The sequence below is a fragment of the Falco cherrug genome, chromosome 11 (genome assembly GCF_023634085.1).
Source record: "Falco cherrug isolate bFalChe1 chromosome 11, bFalChe1.pri, whole genome shotgun sequence".
NCBI lineage: Eukaryota > Metazoa > Chordata > Aves > Falconiformes > Falconidae > Falco > Falco cherrug.
The window spans coordinates 31,375,197-31,398,427 of NC_073707.1; the positions used below are offsets into that span (position 1 = coordinate 31,375,197).

At 37.6% G+C, this 23,231-nt stretch overlaps 1 protein-coding gene across 2 annotated transcripts in view; it reads right to left on the bottom strand.

The window, feature by feature from the left end:
- Window positions 1–106: 106 nt before the first annotated feature.
- SMC4 (structural maintenance of chromosomes 4) overlaps window positions 107–23,231 on the bottom strand; it is a 41,067-nt gene continuing 17,942 nt past the window's right edge. For both annotated transcript variants that reach the window (XM_055723327.1, XM_005440137.3), the window contains exons 6-24: window positions 21,018–21,182; window positions 19,843–19,970; window positions 19,181–19,321; window positions 18,100–18,250; window positions 17,091–17,255; window positions 16,008–16,241; window positions 15,223–15,408; window positions 13,252–13,413; window positions 12,486–12,711; window positions 12,308–12,387; window positions 10,239–10,391; window positions 9,964–10,090; window positions 8,351–8,540; window positions 7,263–7,407; window positions 5,949–6,122; window positions 4,266–4,448; window positions 3,194–3,426; window positions 2,338–2,521; window positions 107–427 (exon numbers count right to left, since the gene is read on the bottom strand). In XM_055723327.1, the coding sequence (XP_055579302.1) occupies window positions 239–427; window positions 2,338–2,521; window positions 3,194–3,426; window positions 4,266–4,448; window positions 5,949–6,122; window positions 7,263–7,407; window positions 8,351–8,540; window positions 9,964–10,090; window positions 10,239–10,391; window positions 12,308–12,387; window positions 12,486–12,711; window positions 13,252–13,413; window positions 15,223–15,408; window positions 16,008–16,241; window positions 17,091–17,255; window positions 18,100–18,250; window positions 19,181–19,321; window positions 19,843–19,970; window positions 21,018–21,182 (3,216 nt within the window). In that variant the 3' untranslated portion in view covers window positions 107–238. The remainder of the gene's footprint in view (window positions 428–2,337; window positions 2,522–3,193; window positions 3,427–4,265; window positions 4,449–5,948; window positions 6,123–7,262; window positions 7,408–8,350; window positions 8,541–9,963; window positions 10,091–10,238; window positions 10,392–12,307; window positions 12,388–12,485; window positions 12,712–13,251; window positions 13,414–15,222; window positions 15,409–16,007; window positions 16,242–17,090; window positions 17,256–18,099; window positions 18,251–19,180; window positions 19,322–19,842; window positions 19,971–21,017; window positions 21,183–23,231) is intronic.

A 23,231-nucleotide genomic window follows, 5' to 3' on the forward strand; every position in this document is an offset into this window, starting at 1 on the left:
AAATTATGTATCTAGCTGCATTTTAATATTCCATGGGTAAGCTTTAGGAAACAACAGCTTTTTTTTTTAAACTCAGGTCACATAATTAAAATCTGTATAGACTGTGTAATTTGAAAAACGGAATTTATTGACGCTGATTTTATTAATAAGATAAAACACAAAACTGAAATTAAAAAAAATCTCAAATACAAAAGTATCTTAGATACAAGCAGCAGTAAGAATGGAACTTTATTCCTCGCTACTTTTGAGCTATACTACACCCACGAGCCGCAAGTTCAGCCAGTCCTTTTGAAGCGATAACTTTGGGGTTTGTTGCCACACTTTTCGTGGTATTGTGAGTCTTATAAATTCCAATTAATCTGTCCGCAATCTCAAACATGTTGTTTCGCAGGGAGATGATGATGAACTGTGCATTTTTTGTTTGTTCCTGAAACAGAAGTTATTTGTGTTAGCCCACAGCATTTCAGAAAGCTCTGTTCTTGTATGATCTCTGTATTCAGGTTTTAGGAACTGATGAAAACATCGCTAGAAGTATGTCAGTCAACAGGTCTGCAGGTGATGAGGCCTCAGAGTCCCTGCTGTCCGTAATCAGTAGGTGCACAACATGCTCCCAGCCTGGCTATCGGCATGAAGCACTGCTCTGTACTTCAGTGAGTCTCCTCCTTTTATCTTTTACACAGCCTACTCAAGGGAATTCGATTAAAGATATATAATTGCTTTCCATAGTTGCAATTCACCATAGTTTTAACATGAATTCCACAAGATTTACCGAAGGTGGGTATCATTAAGTTACCTGAATTGTTAAAGCAACCCTTGCTCTCAGAATGAAAACAAACCTGTTCTCGGTGCATGGCAATAGGGGAAAGAAAGCCCTTGGCTAATGAGGACAAGCCTTGATGAACACTAGTTCTGTGACCCTGAACGACGAGAGGTAACAATATCTAAATCTGGTGACGCTTTAAAAATAAAACAAACTTTATCCTTAAGAATCTGGCAGAATCAGTGTAGCTGCTGTTGCTGCCACACTGGAGAAATCCAGTAAGGACCAACTGCTAACTAAGTGGGATTGCAAAGCTGGGTAAAATCCAGCCCGTAGGGTACAGTGTGGCACAGGGGCGTCTTCAGCCCCTTCAGCCATCTCCGAACACCCAGCAATGATGTGCGTGGAGCTGGTTAGGGTGGCAGGCCACTGCGCGGGCTGTGCAGCAGTTAGCAGGGCAGAGCGAGGGCTGGCCACTGCTCCCTGTGCTAACAAAGCACTTCATCACTTTGAGGAGACTCGCGGCGTGTACCCACGTTCTGTCTTTACATCGAATTTTAGGAGGTTCAGAAGCTTAGGGCTAGATGTAATAAAAAGGGCTCAAATACCGATCTTTTCTCCTAGGACTGCTAATTTAGAAGCTGTATACAGAATACAAGCTACAGCTCTACACTAAACTCTAACTTGCATTTAAGAGCTAAACTACTCTAAGTTTTAAATTTAAGTGTTAGTCTACACTGCAGCTGAAATGAAACTCTTTGCCCTACGAAACCCCATCTGGGTGATGGACCCTCCTTTGTGAAAGTACGAGTATTGTGGAAGCAAAGGTTAAAACTACATTTGTAGGCAGGCATCTTTGAAGTGTTTCCCTAATTTTAAGTAGCTAATCAGTCTTTGGTACTTCTAGGGTGCTTCTACCTTGGATAGTTCTGAAAATCCCAAGTTTAAATTAGCAACCAGAACTGTAGCAATGTAAATGTTTGTTTCACTTAAATACAGCAATGACAGACTTTTTAAAGGCATGAAAGAAAAAGAACACTAATAAAGACACAGATCAAAGAAGCCTATGGGAAACAGCTCATGTTAATGAAATGGAAGTAAAAACCCAAGGAACCTTGGCTGCTCCCGAGAATGAAATCATGAACTTGGATACTTGAACACATTACTAAGAGCTAAATAAGTTACTGTATTCTCAGCTGACTACAGCTGATTATTTTGGGGAAAGACTCTATTTTTTAAAAAGGAAGCAGTAGCAGCAAGGAAATGTGGCACCTTTGGCAAATTCTAGCACTCCTTAGACTGCTTTTGAAACAGGATTTGGAGGGAAAAAACCCTTGTAAATCCTCTATTAGTTGCCGCATTTCAGGAAAGAATTAAGCTTAGCAGCTTAGAAAAAATACAGAGAAAGCAACACTGTAAGCACCTTTCTGGAAATCTGCTTTGTACATAGTTTCCGCTTAATAATATTCTATCACTCCAGATTTTTAAATCTGGCCATAATTGTGTTACTACTTTGTTTTTCTGGCAGAGAAGAAAATATCTTAGGAAGATTATACTAGTTACCATGAAATACTTACATATATGTAAAATGCTACAATAGATACGTTTTTGAAGTCAAGTGCTGCATCAATCTCATCCATAAAATAAAGCGGCGTTGGCTTGTAATGATGAAGAGCAAAAACTAGAGCCAGTGAACTAAGAGTCTTCTCTCCTCCTGACAAGTTAAATATCTTCTTCCAACTTTTCTTCGGAGGCCGAACACTGAAACAAATTAAGAGTTTGTAACTTATCTCTGTTCTCAATTGAAGTTAGTTGTGGTGAAAAGCAAGTCACAAGACAGGAGGGAATGACACATAAAGAAGCTTGACTAAAACAGTGGATGAGCTGCTTGATACTCTTAGTCCGCTGCAGCTCAGAGGTAGCAAACTGGATTATTTCTACTCACCAAGGAGTAACTCCCTGGGTGCACACATGGCTGTGTGGTCAGCTGATGCTGACCTGAACTCGGACTACTGTAACACTCTGCCATTCTCTGTAGGAACTAGAACACTTAAGAACCGCTATTTAATTATCTTTCAAAAGTGCTGTTCTACTCTTTAGGTAATGAATGTACTCTTAGGAGCATTTACAACAGAACAATCTTCAGTTACGGATGTGATTGACATGATCCCCTAGGCAGAATGAAATGATTTGGGGATTAGGAAAGCCTGAGAAATTACTTCAAAGCCAAAGCTTTCTAACTGCAGTGAGTTACTTATTTCTCCAGGAGAAATCAATCTCCGTGCTAAAAAGTTGTGGCTCCTGTCAGTATCTTGCCAAGAGGGGGACTGTCGTGGTTAGCTGATGATCAATGAAAATTTACTTAAAAAGCACATTGAAAAAAAGCAATACCACTATTAGATTAGAGCAATAATACAAAGTATTTTGACAAACCTGAATACGATTCCTTCGGAGAAGGGGTCCAGACTGTCCACAAGTTCTAACTCAGCATCCCCTCCCAAAGTAAGCATCTGGTAGTTCTCCTTCAGTTTAGTTGTTATTACGTTAAATCCTGCCATAAATTCATGTAGCCTTTGTTTCCTAATATCTTCCAAAGCTTGTCTGAAGTTGTCTCTCTCAGTGGTAATGTCATCCAATTCACCCACACGTTTCAAGTATAGCTCTTCCTGTAGAAAAAAAACCCCAAACCACCAAAATTACAGTTAAAGAAGCTGTCTCCTTAGTTTAGATTTTAAACTATTTTCCCTACCTTTTGAAAACTTATTTTCCCCATAATGGCTAAGAGCCTTGAAACAAAAGAACAAATCCAACCTTTCTCTTTTTTCTCATCTCTAAGTGGCTGATGGAAAACCCATGTTAGAATAAAAAAAAAATTTAATGTGTTGAACAGTCCAATATTGCTGAAGTGAGTATTGTGAGGAGAAAAAAAAAAGTCCTAGTATTGTTGTGGATCTGCCTCGTATGTCAAGACTAGTTGACTCTAAATAAAACTTTCACAGGAGAAAGTTGTCTTCACCTGACATCACATATAAAAGGTGTACGTAAATTCCTAGATACAACTGTCATACTTGGCTAAGTACGAGCTAACAAATATTCAGGACACTAGCAACAGCATGGCCTGCAGCAGAGAAAGGGAACATACAAGGGTTCCATTTCAGTCTCCCAAAGAAAGAAACGGAAGAACAGCAGCACGCCCTTCCCCTAGTATGCCCGTAGGTGAGATTGTCTCTTCAGTCACCTAGATAAAGAGTGTGGTTTGGGATGCGCTTCGAGGGCAGGATCTATTTGAACACTCACCTGAAGAAAAATGCACAGCTGGAAGGTCACCTCCGTACTTCAGAAGCAATGACACGAGTTCTGTACAGACTGAAGTACGGGCAAGCAATAAAGCTGTCTACACAACGCTTGCTGCCTCAGACGGGGGGCGTACCGTGTTACTGCCCCAACAGGTAACACAATATCAAAAAGATTAATCCTACTACCAGACAGCAGTAACTAAGCTTACCTTCCTCTTATATTCTGCAATAGCACCAAGGTTAGGTTTCATTCCTTGGCACTGGGCTTCCAGGAGAGCTATTTGGTTAGTGATGACATCTGGATCCTTGATAGCCTCAAGCTCTTCTTGACTTAATACTGGAAGTTCTTCAGGTGGTTTATCTTCTATGGGGTGCAGTGACAATTTTGATACCTGAAATTCAAAACCAGTCACCAGAAACCTTTAAAGATCACAGTAGTTATCACATGAACATGTTTGTAAAATAAACATATTCTGTATTAGTACATACTGAAGCTTCCAATCTCAAAACATTCAAAGATTCTTCACATAACTTTTAAAAAACACATTTAAAAATGAGCTGTGAAAAAGACAACTTATCCTTTTACCCTAATATTCTGTTCCTGAAAATTATATACATCATTCTTACAAAGGAGATTTCCCTGTGAGAGGAGCAGTAGCATATAAGGAGGAAATCATTTTTACTGATGCCACAGAACTTCAACAACTATATACTTAATACTTTGCATGGTCAAGATTGAAGAACTTCTGACAGCAGCTTTGCTTGCTGGGTAGCTGTCCCCGTTATCATCATACAACAAGGGTATGAAGGGCACTGTGCATTGCGAGGTCATCTGCTGGTCTACATGATTTAAATATGAAGTAGAAAGGATATATAATAAAAAGAGCATGCCCCCCTGAGCACACACCTGAGTTTCAAGAGGTGTTAACTCTGTGCTCAAGTAATCTATGGGCCAGAAAATGTCAGAATTCCGTGCAGAATTGTTTCCAGAAGGATTAAGAGCCCTTCCCAGAAGCTGGTCAGTCACCTTTGGAATGAACGCACCGCATGTCAAACACTTAGAACTAGCTCGTTCAACAGAACTAGATGGCAAGAAATGAGGTGTGAGTAAAGCTATCTGTGCGTCCACCTGTGTGAAGGCTGCCAGCAGTCCATTCAAGTCCAAGCCTGAGAAGCTAGGTGTTGTAGCACCTAGAGTTGGTAATTCCTTACTCCCACTGACTCCAATTTACTCGATGAGCTGGTTCAAGCAGCAACCTCTGAGGAGCAAATTTTTTTGCTGGCCCCACAGAATTCCTGTCAGCCCAATTATCTATCACTGGGGAAAGGCAATTTGATGTACCAAATGGACTACAAGTTTTAGGTGAAATGCTTTCAAGGAAAAGGTCTTGCCAATTTATAAAGAACAGCTCAGTGGAAGCAGCACCGAGTAGTTACACATAACTTGTGTTTTAGTTACCAACGTCTTGCTTTTTTTCTCTCAACTAGGAGGGTGCCTACCCTTTTAAAACGTTTTCCAGTATCTACAGAGAGGATATGCAGACACAAAATGTCTCCTGGTTCCTGTTTATGGCCTATTTATTTTTTCCTCATTGCTCTTAATTACTCATAGACAGCATTATGTCAGTTACAGTTATCCTACCATACTTTCATAAAGAAAACTTGAAAAGCTAGAAGGTAATTCATAACCTTGTATGTAAACCAGAAAAGTAAAAGACAGAAGGGTCATCTTTTTTAGATTTGTTTTTTATAGCATAAACACCAATAAACTGTGAGCTGAATATGAATTTTCTCCCAAATTACCTGTTTTCTAACTGCATGTCGACATATTCAACATACTAATCTTTTGAGATCTTATAGTTCAAGTTTTAGGAACGAAACAATTTCCCTACCTCTGTTTGCCAGTATTTCATCTTCGACTGGTGTGCAGAAATATGACTATCAATTTGTTCAGTTTTCAGCTTAATATTAAGAGCTTCCTTTCGAAGGGTGTGTTCATCATCCTGAATGTTTTTAATCTCCTCGAGTAAACCGCGGTGCTCCTCCTGAACTGCTGGCAATGCTTCCTAAACAGAAATGACCAAAAAAGTGCATGAATCTGTTTCCTACAAGAACATTACTGCTTTCTCAGGTTATAGATTTGTTTTCATTATGTTATTCACAGCGTTACTCTCCACAGTCCTAAGTATTGATGTAAACAAATACGTATTCTTGTATTTAGATCAGCCTAGTTCCTGAATTCTGGAATGACTGAAAATACGCTGCAGTTTTTATTTTCATTCCAGATTTGGATCAAACAAGTCCTACATTCGGATGTTTTTAGCTAAAAGGCAGTTTTAGAGAAAGACTGTCTCAAAGAAACAGCTTTGTATGGAAGAATTCCAGCCATCCTGGTTGTTTTCACTCACTCTTGTACATAAATCTAGATGGGAAACTGAAGTGTCACATAACTGGAGAAAAGATCTATAGTTAAGCAAGTTTTAAAACCAGTAATTTCTTCAGGGAAACTTGGTTTAAGATTTTTTTCTTAGCCTCAGAGAACTGGGTCAACAGATTTTTTCAGGTAAGTATAGAAAAAACAAAAAAGAACACCATTCCCATTCCCTGACCATGGTGGAATGCCACTCTGCAGCTGTACAACAAAATCTGCGAAGGCTAGAAGGCTGTAACTAGGATATGATAAGGATAGAACTCATCATTCTGATTTTTGTTGAAGGCCAGACTGCATACTAGGACTGTCTTGCCCTAATTTTACCCCCACCCCCGGCATCTGTATTTAAAGGCCAACTTTGATTAACGATTAAATAAAATCATTAATGTTGTATGAATGCCCACAATATACGGCGGGATACAGAAAATAATATTCTTTGCCATTTTATCCCCATGGGAATTTTTGGAGGATAAGTAGTAGAGTATCAGAGAAAAAGATACTCTAGACCAGCACTGTCAAGTCTGAGGCTTAAATGGCAAGGTAGCTTTTTGGTAGGTGGTTTCGGTTCGTTTGGTTGGTTGGTTGGTTGGTTTTTTTTAAATAAATGAAGATACTACCAGCTAATGCGGCCCCTTGCTAGGCCTGCCTGGCAGTCTAAGGATGAAGGCTGACAGACATCAGCCGTTAAAACAATTCTGGCACAATAACTACTATTGAAAATTTATTTCACAGACATCCTCTGTGAAAAAATACACTAAATTAACATGACACTTACTTCAGCTTGCTTGCGGTCATTTATAACCTCAATAGCTTTGCCTTCTAGTGCAGTCAGCTCTTCTGTTAAGTCTTCAATTTGTTTCTTGTTATCTTCAATTTCCTTCTCGGTGTGAAGAACAGACTCTTCAGATTTTTTCATGTTTCTGCATGGGTACCAAGATGTTTGTATAGCTCACACAAGTGCAAGTAGGACATAAGGTAATCTAGAAACACAACCTTGTAAAGATTGTTCAGTGGCTATTGACAACTAAATAGGAAGTGCTTATTTACGCCTCAACTCTCACACTCTTGAGATATCCAAGTAAAACAAAGTTGTCTTCCTTAAACATACAGCAGACAGACAGGCCTCATTAAATTACTTCATCTGCCCTTTCAGAGACAGTTTTGACATTTGTTATAAGTATTCATTATGCATTGTTAAGCTAACAAAAAAAATAATTCACATTTTATTTCCTGACATGTCTTACAATGAAATCAGTCTCCTCAGATTTGAACTGCTCCACTGCATGGCAATTAAATGCTATTTTGAATCTTTATCCTGAAAGATTGCATTTCAGCTATAGGCAAGTATTAACAGAAAAAAACAAAATAAACGTGACTTTTTCATCTTCCTATTTATAAACTAAAGATTTTATTTCCCTTTACCTCCTTGACACAAGCAACATTTACAGTATTAGACATGCAACTGAAAATTAAGATTTTCAGGTCACAGAATTTTTAGCTATGGAGACTGCTTAAAACAAGCAAATGTCCTGCAGGCATCGATGCCAACAGATGCAGCTATTTGAAGGCTGACATGACTCTCCTTGGTCAGATTTCACTAAGCTTTCTAGGTCTTTGATCCTTTGCCTTTAAAGCACAGTAATTAACAAAGATTATGGTTCTTAATTAAGAACCAGTCTCAGTTTGAAAGGTTATGACCTCCTCCCTCCAGGCTTCCTCTAGCCATGAAGAGGTGAAAATCATCTCTTCTAGCCTGACAAATGCCACCGCCACCGCCCAAGATCTGACTAATCAAACAGGAATTGCAGCAATAGACAATTACAGACCAAAGCTTTACAGCCCAGCAAGCCATGTCTGCCATACCTGTTCGCAGTCTTGACTGCCACTTGGGCTTTGGTTATAGCTGAAGTACATTCGTCAATGTCTTTGTTGATCTTATCAAGTTTGTCTTGTTGTGCTTTAAGTTTATGGTTATTGATATCCATTATGAGGTTATGTAATCGTTTAACTTCATTTTCTATTTTACTTGCTCTCTCAGCAACGCAGTCATAGTCTGTCGATAAACAAAACTGAGTTAAGGTCATCATGCTGTCCCTAGGAACACTGGCCTCCTGCAACACGTCACAATTTAAGTGATAAAAAGCTCTGCTGTATTAATATATTGAGAAGTGTACGTATTTCTTCATACTATGAAAAACGGGGTTTTTTTTCACTGTGGCAAAAAGAAAAAAATACCACCCACATCTTTCTGACACTGTTACACTACCAAGCCTTTTTTGGTGGAAACCACAAAAAATTTTAGTTGGATTACTTGATATATCTAAGATAAATACATGAGATAGTACATAAGAAGCTATTCCAAACTTCATTCTTTGCATTTTTTTAATGGAAAAATGCTCAGAGGTTAAATTTTAAGAACTGGCCACTAACCATTGCTTAGTAACTGGTGTTACCGTGTGGTTACTACAGCATGCAGAATAATAAGATAGCCTACTCTACCTTCAAGGTAAGTAAGTTTCCTTATTTAGCTTCTATTTAAAACTCAACAAAACCACCTTAATACGTTGAACAGCTTTCAAAAATAACACGCATAGCACTTTAGCATTCTAAAGGCAAAACAAAGTCCCTCACTAAGTTTGCTACAGATTTAATTTCCTTTTGGGGACAGAAGCGGTAGAGCAGAGGCTTGAAATGTGGCAGGCAGTCATCTCTCCAGAGAACACAGGTTTGCGTCTCTCCATTATTTGGTACAAATATTAAGAGAAAATATTTGTAACATCAAACTTCAGTGTGATTGAGGAATCATACATTCATACTTTCCTGATGCTATACTGTTCAAAAGAGGCACAGAGAGAACAGTAGTACATATTCTTTTTCCTAAAATGCTATGAAAGAATTGTGGGGGGAAGGGAATGATGTTTTACTATGCTCCTATTATTCCCTGCACAAGAAATACAAAGCAGACAAGGTTTACTTTACAAAGCTACCAGTTTCTTCAGAGAAACTGTTACTCAAGTTCTCAGAATAAACAACCTTCACAAAAAGCACAGGGGTGCAGCGTGCCCACAACAGAATACAGGGTAGTAATTTTAAAGTCACATAATAAGCCAGTCAAGGCACAGCAAAAGCCTTTACCTCCACATGAAGAATTCTTACCCTTAATTAAACTAAGCTTCCCTATGAATCTGTATGTAATACAGCCACCAAAATCTAACCAAATAAACGAACCCCCTAAAATTAATGTTTACTTTAGCTTGACTCAAATATGAACTTGAACAATTGCAAAAAAAAGAGTTTTAACATCCTTATCTCTAGAAGCACTTTTTATTGCCCTCCTCAGAAGAAATGAGGTTCCAAACCAAGATCCAGTACCGTGCTGCTAATCTCAAAGAACAAAGTTTTAACCATCCATTCCTGTATTAGTTAAAGAACATGACTGCAATTTTTATCTGTAATCCCCTCTCCAGAAAGCCTACCTTTTTTATAACTGTTACGGGTTTTTTCCAATTCTTTCTGTTTGTTTTTGTCTGGAGCAGCAGCAATTACATTAGCTTCAAGTTCCTTAACTTGGGTTGTTAGACATATTTCTTGTTCAGACAAATTCTATAGAAAACACAACTGTGTTAGAATCCTGTACTTTGAAGAGATCCTTGACACTAAAACAAGGACTATGTTAAGCTAAGGCTGAGAAGTTATGCTCCTGCACATTGCTGGAGAAGCCAGATACTGTTCCAATAATAAACTTGCTCACCTGGATACTTGCTTTATACTTTTCCAAAGTATTTCTCATTTCCCAAACATCTTGGTACAGTTTTCTTATGTCTCCTTCAAGTTGTAATTTCTCTTCTTCATACTGTACTGCTCTTTTAGAATCTTTCTCCAGTTGAGATTCCATTTTACTGACCTACACAAAGATGAGATATGATCATTTGCCTAATGTCACCACTTCACGGCAAGGTCTTATTCATGTGCTTGACAGTCTATGATCTCTCAAAATACAAGAAAGTGGAATAAAAACTTGAAAATTTGCTGTAGCTGGACACAAAATGGGAGACTGACTGCTGAGGAGATCAGTGATAATAGTCAAAAACAAGAGGAGCAAGCATAAGAAAAATCAAGTTGAAAAATCCTTGTCAAAATAGCTTGTAACGGAGAATTATTTTAATGAAATAGAAGCAGATGTAGATAAGCTTCAAAGGCTTAAGTCAGAATGGTGAAGGCAGAAAGCAAACCACACGCAAGCAGAAGCTAGAAGCAGTTTTTAATATAGGTAAAATTTGACGCTTGTGGTTCCTGTTGTAGCCTGCTGTTAAGAAGACAAGCTTTTGCACATGGTAACTGGCCAAGCGACCAAGCCTTGCAATTCACCTTCAAGAGCAAAAGGAATAAGGACACATTAGAGATCTCAGCCCATTTTCTGTTTTTACACACAGAGAACTAACAGCTGCAGATTATCAATATACTTGTTTACTTGGAGCTGTCCACTACGCTAGACAGGTATAGAGCCAAAACTCTCGAAAGTGGAGAAATGAAGTTACAGCTACTAATCTTTACAAAATGCCACAGTATCTCTCATGGATGGAACAGAAAACAGTACATAAGTCTGTCTCTTGGAGAGAACACACAACAAATAAATCTGAAGTGTGGAGACCAGAAATAGCAAAGTCCCTTAATTAATAAGAACTCAATATGAGCTGCCTTATGTATTTATTGGCCCTTTACAAGGCCAGGACAGTAACGCTTTGTCCATGAGATTAGCTCATTAGTTCTTTAAGAGTACAGCATTATCTGAAAAGGCTTGACAAAAAAAAAAAGCGTGGTATGTCAAACTCTCCAGGGTTTGCAGAATTGTATCTTTTCTTGGCCAGTGCAATCCTGTTTTCCAAGCTGAGTGAAGGTGAAACTACAGACGACAGATGAGAGGCGAATAGATAGATATTTTAACCTCTCGGTGATAAAACCAAAAAGCACAGAAACGTCAGCAAAGGCAGTGACATGGTTATCTCCTCCAGCAGAGAAATCCCATAGAGAGAACCTTACAGCTGAGATTGATTTTGAAGTTCTCCAATTTGAAAGTATTTTCATGTAAAAACCACGAACTACTGCTTCAGTGTCCTTAGCAAAAGTCCAACCCTTGTGTTGGCTTATAGCTCTCATTCCTAAAGAGCAAACGTTCCGTCTTCTGTAGCGAAAGGACTGATGTCAGGAGCCATGGTTTACTTGACAGATACACAGGCGAGTTTGTCTTCTTGAAGAGGTACTAACACTTTGATCACAGTTAAGTTGATCAGCAGGTACTAGGCAGAAAAGACCCAGGCTACAACTGTACTAAATAAAACTACAGGCTAAAACCTAAAAGAATTCAGAACAAAAAGCAAGCTGTATCTTTATTTTCTAAAACATTCTCAAAATACAAACTGGAAGGAAAGCTCTGCCACTCCTTGCCAAATCTTACAAGGACATAAAATGAAGGACTCAACCTGTCTTTTCTTGCTCTTGAGTTTGTGTATGCTGCTCTGCAGCTTAATTGTTCCTTAAGCTCAGTATCTTCAATCAGTTTCCAAGCTAAAGGCAGAACTATGAGAGTAAGAATTAAGTAATAGGCATATGGTAGCTGGGCTGTGAACAACTGCACTTAAAAGCGATATAATCTATGCTAACCTGGGGAATTTTAGCTTTATAAATCATTGTTAATGTATCTTGCATCACAGATTGTTAGCTACTCATACAGATTTCAAAGAAAATAGCACATGTATATAAACTGCCAGAACATAAGGAACTCTGATGAAATTCCACTTTTAATTAAGATTATGTACCAACCTCTTCTTCTGAAACATCCATTATGACTGAGGGACCCATTCTGCCCTTAATTATTTTACTCCCACCACCAGTCATTGTTCCTAGAGTAAGAGAGATGAAAAGAAGTTAGCAAGCTTACTGTGCTTAGATGTCATCTATAAAGTGCTTAAAATATAATCTCAAGTTTACACTTAAATACCTGACTGTTCAATGACCTGTCCTTGCATCGTTACCACCCTCCACCTTTTATCTTTTCCGAATGCCACTCTGGTAGCATCTTCCAAGTTATTAGCTACTAGAGTATCACGTAAGGCGAAGTAAAAAGCCAGGCGAATCTTCTTGTCTTCTACTTTCACCAGATCAAACAACCGAGGAATATTTTCAGGAGTTGGGACTTTTTCAGATGCTTTTTCCCATACAGCCATCTACATCAAAGTGATAGATAAATGAAAGAGATTCCTTAGGCCAAATTACGAGTTAATTTCATTATTCTAAGGTATGCTAAGACTTTAAAGCAAATTCAAGCCCGTTGCAATTACCAGTCAAGCTTCCTTCCTTGGGGATCTCTACTAACTTCCAGTTTAATTATAAAATCAGGTAACTCATTGTTCTCTTTTATAGTTTTCATAGTTTACAGTTGCTAGATCACTTGGATTATTAAGTTTGCTAATTTGTTAAAAAAAACCCTAAATGTAAAAATAGGCACGCCGAACATTTGTTGTACACATAGGTTATCTAAAAACCTTGTAATTCTCTGTAAATAAATGTTATCTGCCAGTAGAATGTTTTAAGGTACCAACATATTATATTTTAGTTTTGGCTGTATTAATACATACACAGTGTAATTATTCACATATAATACATATTTATACACACACATATCAATACATTATACTTATACAGTATGAATACTATGTACAGTAGGACAAATCAACAATTTGTTTTGCCAAAGTGCCAGTACTTACTTTGTCCAGGGCTATAAATGTGGCAATTCCAATTTTTCCCGCCTTTAAGAAATTCACACATTTCTGTGCAGTATCAATTGTATCAACAACGATGTCGTCCAAGGCACCGCAAGACGATGAAATAGCAACATCATACTTCTCATTGATAGCTCCCAAGTCTCCCTAATAATTGAGGGTTGCAGGGGGAGGCAGAAGTACACTGATTAGCTTGGCATCAATGTTTTCTTCTCTTGGTATTAAGAAATAAATGACAAAAACTTCACACAAAGTGAAATGAGATGAAAACAAATTATAAAATGATTTTCTGTGAAAAAACTTGAACCTTAATTAGTATTTGTAAAATAATACCACACCTGCCTTTCCTGCACACTGCTGTTTATGTATTTCTAATGTACTTACTCCCATAGCAGAAATTCATATACCCAAGCTTCAAAAGTGGTGCTTCTGGTAGAGCAATGAGGTAGCCTTGATTTATTTACTGTAGGCAAATGTTAAATTGTATATGCTAGCATTTTGGAGAGACAGTCTGGCCTAAAAAAATAATTTCATGTGTTCCGTATATGGTTTTACTGTTGGTGAGCTGGGAAGGACCCAGCAAGTCATACACTTCTGTGTGCTGTCCTGCAGTGATCTGAAAAACAGGTATGGGGGTTTCATCACCTTTGGAAAATTCTTGTTCATCGGCAGAGAAAAACAGCATGCACAGCCAACTGCGAGTTATTCAAGAACAGATTAATCTCACACTCCTCTCTGCGGCAAGTGATAACAGTATGAGACAAAATTCATGCCAGCTGTGCTAGACAGTGGTCTGCTGCTGTTAGAACTTCATCTTTTTTAAACAAGTCTATACACACATTTTTCAAATGTACATTACATAGACTAATTTTTCTGAAGCAGAGATAATTTTCCTTGGATGAGCAGGTAGGGGAAAAAAAGAGAAAACTGCAGAATACAAAAATCACACTTTTGCATTTAGCGATATGCATTAGCACCAGTTCAGTGCTAGTGAAAAAAAAGGAATGAAGAACTCTACTCCAGCTGCAAGTTTTCAGAACTTTAAATCAACGCTGCTTGGAGAGAACTGATAACACTCAACTTTTTGCTATGACATAGCTTTCCTTTGTCTTCGGAAACAATATTACTCTTTTGACTTGACATGTATGCAAGTAAAACAAGAGGAAATTAACAGCAAAGAGATCATCAAATTTTATAACTTTTGGAGGGGGAAAAAAAGTGTACAATTCCACATGAAGTTACATACAAGTTGGAAGATTTTTTTTTAAGTTCCATGGCAGTCCTACCAAGTGTGTGGTTACTGACCGACTCTACCTTCTGTGGCAGCAGAAGGTAAAAAGCACTACTCCACACTACCTCTCCAGCACGTATGTTCAAAGGAATCAGAATCGCTACAGCTGTCAGCCATACCCAAACACAGGAGCACAGGCAGGACCAGAGCATGGACAGGTTTACAAGATGTTAGTATTCCTGGCTTGAGGATATTACCATAGAGACTGCAGCTAAGTGATTTAGCTTAAATATTAGCCCACCAAAACACAAAGCTTTCTCATGGCCATTGCTTTTACTCTGTGCTGAACACAGGAACCTCAACAATCTTCTCTTTTAAATTTATAACAAGTCCATAAGATTTGCAGCTCTGCTGTCCGAATTCATAGCACCAGAGCAGAGAATTTTACCTTTCAGTTACTGAAATACCACTCTGTTCCTATAATGCAGGGGTCCTCAAACTACGGCCCGTGGGCCGGATACAGCCCCCCAGGGTCCTCAATCCGGCCCCCCGTATTTACAGAACCCCCCGCCCCCCCCCCCCCCCCCTCTGCCGGGGGTTGGGGGGGGAAACCAAGCAGCTGCAGATGAGTGCCTGCCACTTCATCCACACGCCGGCCCCCTGGTTAAAACATTTGAGGACCCCTGGCATAAAGCTTAAGACAATAATAGTCTTCTAAAATTTACCAGTCTTCCATATATTCCACGAATATTTCCAGATTTCTTCTGTTGAAGCAGAGCCTCAAGCACTTTTCCTCGACTGCGACTTTGTGATAAAGAAATTTTGGCTTCTTCTACTTTTTGACGCAGGTTTCGAACAAGATCCTTAGCACCCAATTCTTCTCTTTTCAGATTCTCAAGCTCTTTCTCTTTCTAATGGTTAAAAGAAAGAGATTGTCTTAGCCTCACAAAAACTACTGTATTTAGGGAGTCTTAGATTCACGATTGTGTAGGCAATGATACCAGCCACTGAAAGTGGAAGTAGCAAACATTTATCAGAAGAATGGCTGGTATATGGATACACTTTGGCTACTATTTAGTACACTGACACAAATACAACAGCTTATGAAATCATGAATCAGGCTTAGGACAAGGTAGCGGGACCTTTTTTCTTTGGGGAATGAGATAAGAGCAAGCAGTGAAATTCGAAGAAAGCTCAGAAACACAGCCATTTATTTATCTTATCGTGTCTCATTATGACATTTAAATAGATCCTCTTGCAGGGATAGGTAGGATTTCATTTTAGTGCTTAACGTTAACATTTGCTGAACCAAAAGTAACTTTGAAATCAAATACTTCACTAGTTAACTGAGTATTAGAATATATAGAATACAGTTTTTAAATGTTATTTTATTTGAGACAGTTTTTTGTTTATTTTCACCACGATTATTGCTAAAATTAAGAGTGAAACTTTGGTTTGTGTGTTGCAACATTGTGTTGTGACTCAAAGATATACGAAAGTCAAGTCTCACCTTCTTCAGTTCCTGTTCAGCTTGGGGTAATTTTATATCTATTTCTTTGATAGCAGCTTTCCTTTCTTTAAGAGTTTTTGAAGCAGTCATCAGAGCCTCCTTTGCCTGATTTAACTGAGACACAGCAGTATTATGACAGCTGAGATAGATATCAAGCTCTGACTGGGCTACATCCATCTTTGAACGTGCTTCATTCACTGCTTTACTAAACTCCATGAGCTCTTTCTCTTTGCTCTGCAAAAATTGACAATGTTACAACTACAACCAGACAACTGTGGGATTTACAGCATCAGTCACACTGTATGAAAGAAAGAGGAAACAGGCATGTTTTCTTACAAGCTCTCCTGTCAGCAGAAAACCGTTATGTTGTCTAGAAGAACAAGTATTTTTTAATCTATTAACATTCTGTATGGAAATTAAATAAGGCATTTTTCATAATTATAAAAAACATCAGAGAATTATCACAGAACATTTCTATACCAGCTTTGTATACTTTTCTCAACTGGAAGTTGGGAGGAGCCCTATGCATGTGCTAACTTAGAGAGCAAATGGAGAAAACACGTTTTCAAGTACTGAAAATAAGCCCCCAAATTTACAGGGTAAAATTCCAGCCTCCAGGTGTTTAGTGATTGCACAGGTAATATCAACAACAATAACCAAGCGTTGTAGCATTGTCTACTAATTCAAAGACAGACTACAGCTGCACAAAAGGCTCGGAACACACCATTTCAAAATCTGCTTACTTATTTATGCAACATATTGGCTTAAACATTTTGATGGGAGAATAAATTAAAGCATGTTCAAATAATGAAAGTGTAGAATTATTTAATCAGCATATATGAATGATATTTGATTTTACACGATCACTATATAAAGCAGACAACTTAATGAGAATGATTTAGCTCTGATTATAAATTCAAAATTAATTTCCCAGTTAAGATCCATTGAACTAACACATGAAACAGTGTATTTGTCATATAAAATAGCATTTTATGACTGTCTTGTGAGCATTTAATTTGTAAGTGTAAATACTTATGCACATCAGTTAATACAGAAAATGTACTAAGTCAAAACAGTTCAAACCTCTTTTTCTTCCTGAAGCCCTCGTGTTTCGTCCTTAAGGCTATCCATAACCTGCTTGAGTTTTTCTTCTTCTGCCTCTTTTGCCTTTTCAAGAAGCTCTTTCTTAGATGTTGCTTCACTGATAGCTTTTTCACTGTTGGAATGTAGCTTTTTCAATTCTTCTACCTATACAAGGAAAAGACTTTTAACTTCCTCTTCCACTGAAAAAAAAGTTGCTCCTTATCTTTAAACCCTGCCTTTCAAGTGCTATGTGGAAGTCACAGGAGGCATAAGCCCTAAGGAAGCTCAGGTGTTTTTCTAGGGTAAGATACACTGTGGCTCTAGCAGGAGGCCTGGATTTTATTTGCAAAGTGTGTTCAGTTCTAGAGCCCATCCAGTGAGACGCAAGCCAGAGCAGTAAAAAAACATTTTAATGACTCAAGTCATTAAAACACAGTAAGGCTTAATTCTTAAATACCTACTTTCAGAAGGCCAGTCTTAATCCAGAGTGATTTAAGATCTATAACAGCTGGCACCAACCATCTTGGTAAAAAATATCCACTAAATTAACCAAATGAACTAGGAAAATGGAAAAAAAAAAGTTTTGCAAAGGTAGTAACTGTGAGAACATGCAACATTCCTGTAACCTCAACAAACATGATAAAAAGATGCTTTGCAAACCATGAGACCTCCCAACAGAGAAGCAACAGGAAAGCTTCTAACTTTGCTTTTAGACAGAAAACAGCCTGGTGTACTGCTGGCCAGTCTTCCATAGTAAGATATGCAACAAGCAATGCTTTAAGCGAGAATAATGCATTCCTTCAGTAAGTGATTTGCAAACAAAATCCCTACCCGATTTAAATGACATAAAATATCTGATTAAAAAAAAAACAACAACATACTTTTCCATCTTTGTTGCACAAAGTACAATTGGTGTCCTTTGCTATTTTATCCTGGCTGCACAAAGATGTTCTCAACTAGAGCAACCAACTATCCTTCTTTAAGTAAATCAAGTTGTAGTTCACGCTACCTTTTCTTTGTCCTTTTCAAGTTGCTTCACCAGTTTTTTAGCACTGCTTTTGGCATGTTTTAGAGTTTCCCTTGCTTTAACATCCTGCAAATCCAACTGAGTAAATTTTTCTTTATTTTCCTCTATGTACTTTGCAATTGTATTCATTTTCCTGAAGGGAAAAAAAGAAAGTCTCATCTGTTCCATACCCTATAAAAATAAGGCCAACACAACTTGACTTAGTAAGTAAGCATATAGAATTTAAACCAATACTACTCAGCCTTCTGTCAAAAACAACACCCAAGACTTACTGTATTCACAGTATTTTCCCTGGGGAAGCCATGTTTCATCAGGAAAAGATCAACTAACAAAGCAATATTAAACGTATGTTCAGAAATTTTATTTTTTTGCTGATAGAATTTATAATTCACATCTCTCACAAATAACTTACTATGATCACAGAGGATGAGAAGTTTAATATTGCAGCTGGATTGGAGATAGGCACCCAGGCAAATCAATTTCAGAGAAACACAATCTAGGCATAAGATTCATAAGGGTACCAGAAAAAAAATTATTAACATCCATGTACCCAAGTATTATGGTCATATATCTAAAAAGCTGAAACAATCTCCAATTATTTTTTGTACAGTTAATATTAAAAAGTATGTACTTTAAAATTAATTTTAAAAATCGGACATTTTCTTATTGTAGTTGTGAATATTACCCAGATTTCTGCAAAAGAAGCAACTGCAGAACCAAATCAAACCAATGAGAAATTGTTTTACATATAGTTTTGTGCAAAAGACCATTTAATCCCTGCCAGGGAATGTTTAGATATACTGTAAATGACTCTGCTCATCAGATAGCTGTAAGTTTTTTGTAGAAGAACTACTGAAAAACCCAGCTGTGCTCCCTGTGTTTGATCATCTTCCCATGCAACTACTGGATATTTCTGCTCTCTCAGGTTTGTTCCCCCACACCCCCGCCCCGTAATACAACCACCACTGCCTTTTCTGAAAAACCTGTTAACTCCAATGCCACATATGCAGAACATATAAACCACAGTACTCTTAGCTTTAAAATCCGTACCTAAAGTACTTACTTTTCAAGTTCTTTCAAAGCTTTATTCTTGGTTTTCATTTTGTCTGCAAGTTTACTACTCTTCTCATTAACTTCCTTTGCTTCTTCATTAATTTTTTCTTTCTGCATTTCTATATCATTTATTTGTTTCTTCAGGTCATAGCTAGAAAAACAGAAAAAAACCCAAAACTCCACTTTTTTTCCATAAAGCTAACATAATGAATATATATTTCCAATATTAAATGTAATTTAAAGTGATTGTGTGAAGTATTAAATGCAATACTCATTATCAAGTAATCTTACCAATTTAATACAGAACACCAAGGAAATTTAACAATTTAGATACTTCATATGAAAACAGTTGTTAAATGATCTACATGAGATTAATTTGCCAGACTACTTTGTAAAACACTGAAAGCAGGTTTTTTTATTGTTGGTTTGGGGTTTTGTTGTTTTTTTCGTTTGGGTTTTTTTTAAAAGGATTTTGTGAAAATGGTCTCAAACTTAAAAACTTTTAACTTCATAACTTGAAACAAAAGTCACTAGCCACATGCTATTCAACTAATTTTGAAGGAATGATACAGCTGTTAAGAAATGCAAGATACTTGCAATTAGAGATACGGAAGCAGAGTTTAACATCACCACTACATTAAAGCCAAATCAAAACTTCAGAGAATTACTTACATATAGTATTGGCAGATATGACTCTTTTCTTTAATCATTTTGTTCTCCAAGCAAAGAAATTCAATGGCTTTATTCTTATCTGCTTCCAAGGCATCCTTTTCTTTTTCCACCATTTTAACCCTATTTAACTAGACAAAACAAAGAGTCAGAGCTGACTTTACTGCTAGTACTACAGAAGAACCAACCATGAGGAGAAAAACCCCAGACCCACCCTTCGTAGCACAGGTGTCCTCTGGAGAGATGGTGTTCAACAATTAACTCTGCAAGGCAATGTAGCACTGCAAGCTTTCTGAGGTAACAGATCACAATTTCTGCAGCAGAAACTATCCTCTTAGGGCAATCCATTAATACTAAAAAGGGATCCTACAGATACTAGGAACAGCTCAGGCAAATCAAGGAAAAATGTAGGTGAGAAATAGAGCAGTTATACACAGTCATATATGCTGTTACCTATATTTCAACTTTTTGACTAGCCCCTTTTAAGTTAATTCCTGCAACTACATGTCTTGTTTTCCTTCCCAGCCTTTAAAAAAAAAAAAAAAAAAAAAAGATGATGATGGCAACATATTAGGATTTACAAAGGACTCCCAAGTAAAGAGAACTCTGATATTATTTAGTATTTTCAGAACTCAATACAACAATAAAATGTTATGAAAGCAAGTTCTGCAACAGATCTACATAGCTCAAGTCACAACTAATCTTCTGTATTTTTAAGCTTCTTCATACAGCTGTGCATGCCTCACCTCACCATGCTCTGCCTCCTTCTTCCTTTCCTTTTCCTAGCATGTGAGAGGTTTCCCTGCTGCTCTCCCATTTGCTATTTAGCGATAGGAGTCAGGCAGATAAAAAGCCCTATCTGGATATATTCAGATAATCTGTTCCTCTATTCAGTCCGAGAAGCATTTAATGCATGCAGATATGATCAAAGAGCGTTTAGCAGGTAAAATCCTGTGTTCCAACTCAAGCATTCAAAACCTTTGGGAATCAAAACCCAACAGCACTTTAAGTGTTTAAAGAAGGGCAAGTGATGTTGACTGCCCACTTTAGAATGGAGAGAAACAACAGATGCGATAAAGATAACCCAAGCCTCTGTTAACGTTTTCTAGAAAACTCCAGTAATGAAATACTGCAAGCTTTTTTTTTATTTATAATTCAAGCAAAATTTTGTGACTCACCTTTTCTCCTCTCTGTTCATTTAAAATCTCTACTCTGCGACACAGAATCTCAATAGGCTCTTTTAGTCGTGCGGATCCTATTAAGTCTTCTAAATATTCAAGCATGCCTTCATCATGTTCAGTCTGGCCTTTCGGTTTCATCAATGCGATCTGCTCAACTTCCCCCTTGAAAAAGAAGTTTCATGTTTTCTAAATTATTTTTTTTTCTGGGGGAAAGGGTTAGCATTCTGAAAAAATACAAACATCTTTGCAATGCAGCTATATGACCATCCTCTAGCATCGTAAAAACAAAACCAAAAAAAATCTAAAGTGTCTATTCAGAGTAGCAATACATTTGCGAAAACACAGATCAAAATGAACAAAAATTTCCTCGGAGTGCATAGTGGTGATGTGTGTGAAAACCAGCATCTCTTCTGAAGCCAAACATTCAGGTCTATTTCATTTCTCTACGGTTTCAAAATGTATTTCCCCAGCCTAAAAAAAGAAGAGAATAAAGCATGCCCTCTAGGTCACGTAGCACCTAATAGTCTTAAGATAGTTTAATCAGGATTGAAGTCCCTGAAGGGTTCTTTTTAGAAAACAGAAGGTCCATAAAATCATGTCTGATGGACGAACTGGACTTGTAATTCATATAGCTGAGTCTTCTTTGTTGGAAACAGAAAAACATTATTTTAGTATTAGGCTTCCTTCTTTTAACTTTCCTTTATGTACAGCATCAACTTTAAATTATTAACCTGAAGAATAGCAATAACTTGATTTTTATAAAAATAAGAATTAGAAAAGACTAAACGAAGACAAGGACTGTTTATTTTACCGATGCAAACATTAGCCAACAACAACAAAAAAATCCACTATCTACATTTTATGCTTAGGACAGCAGAGTAGCATGAAATGTTTTAAAATACTGATTAAGTTTTGTAAATTGCATGGTCATACATCAGAAGGTGAAGACATGCAATTGAATATACAAATATGAAAATGGTATCCTGGAGCAAGAATTGATGTGACAGATGCTGCACATATCAGCGCAAACTGAGTAAAAACTACTCGTCCTTCAAAAACCTGGTAGTTATGTACATAGCAAGAGACAACTTATTTGTAAGCCAGATAGCCGATAGTGCGGAGTACCTGCACTGGCCTTTGTGACATTTGTGGCATTTTTAAATGCATGAAACAAAAACTAATTGGATTTGATTTAGTTTTAGAACAAACAAAATTCAAAACAAAACCAAAATTTATATCCCAGTATGTGAGCTATGTATGCAAAAAACCTAAAGTTTATATCCACAAAGTGAGAGTATAGTTAAGAATTTAGTTGTCATTGTTGGCTGCATGTTGAGCTTGAGCTGACAGCTAAGACTCTACAAAAGCACAGGTAAGGAAGAATTTTAACAACGTACAGGAGGAGGGACGATTAATGAGACTGCTGGAGAACCAGGAAGAGCAGTCACAGAAATCAACGAAGGGCAGAATTCCTGGGCGAGCATTGTAAATCAGACCTGTAACCAGCTGAGGAACCTGAGGGTAAGGGACTCCCGAATGTTAGCTAAGGAACTAGGATTTTTTGCGAAAGGGGTTTTGCTACCCGTGCTCAGTACACAATGACACCTAGTGGCCCTATGTTTCTTCCAATTGGTAAATCCCATTCGGTTGAGTAGAAGGGGGGGGGGAAGTGAAGTTTTAAGTCTTTCTTGCATGCAAGTCCTTTGTTAGCATAAACACAGGAGGCAGAGGATTTTTTTATTTATTTAAATTTCTAGAAGTTAATGCATCTAAGCTTTTATTTTTCTGGTAGTTACCATTCCTAAAAAGTATCAGCAGGTTTGAAAAGACAAAAAAACAATCCAACCTTTATTTCTTATACATCTCAAAAAGCCAAACAATTAGTTTTCCAACAATTGCAGTTGTATTATATACAATTCCAATTACGCATTTGCTCCCTTGCCATGAAAGCATGTTTTCTCTGCCAAAAAACACCTGTTAGTGAGACACTGCTTACAGGTAGGAAACTGTGTAGCCGCCTACATTTCTGTGGAATTGTTGTCTCTATGTTGATTCTCCTTGCATTAAAGCATTTCCTCTGTTCACATCCAAGAAAAAGCAATCACAGAAAAGATACTTAATTCCTGTGCTGAGCATCAAGTCTAAGGATTTCCTACACTGCATATATATCCCCTCAAGTTAGGTGCTGCTGTAAACCACAGAACTACCCTG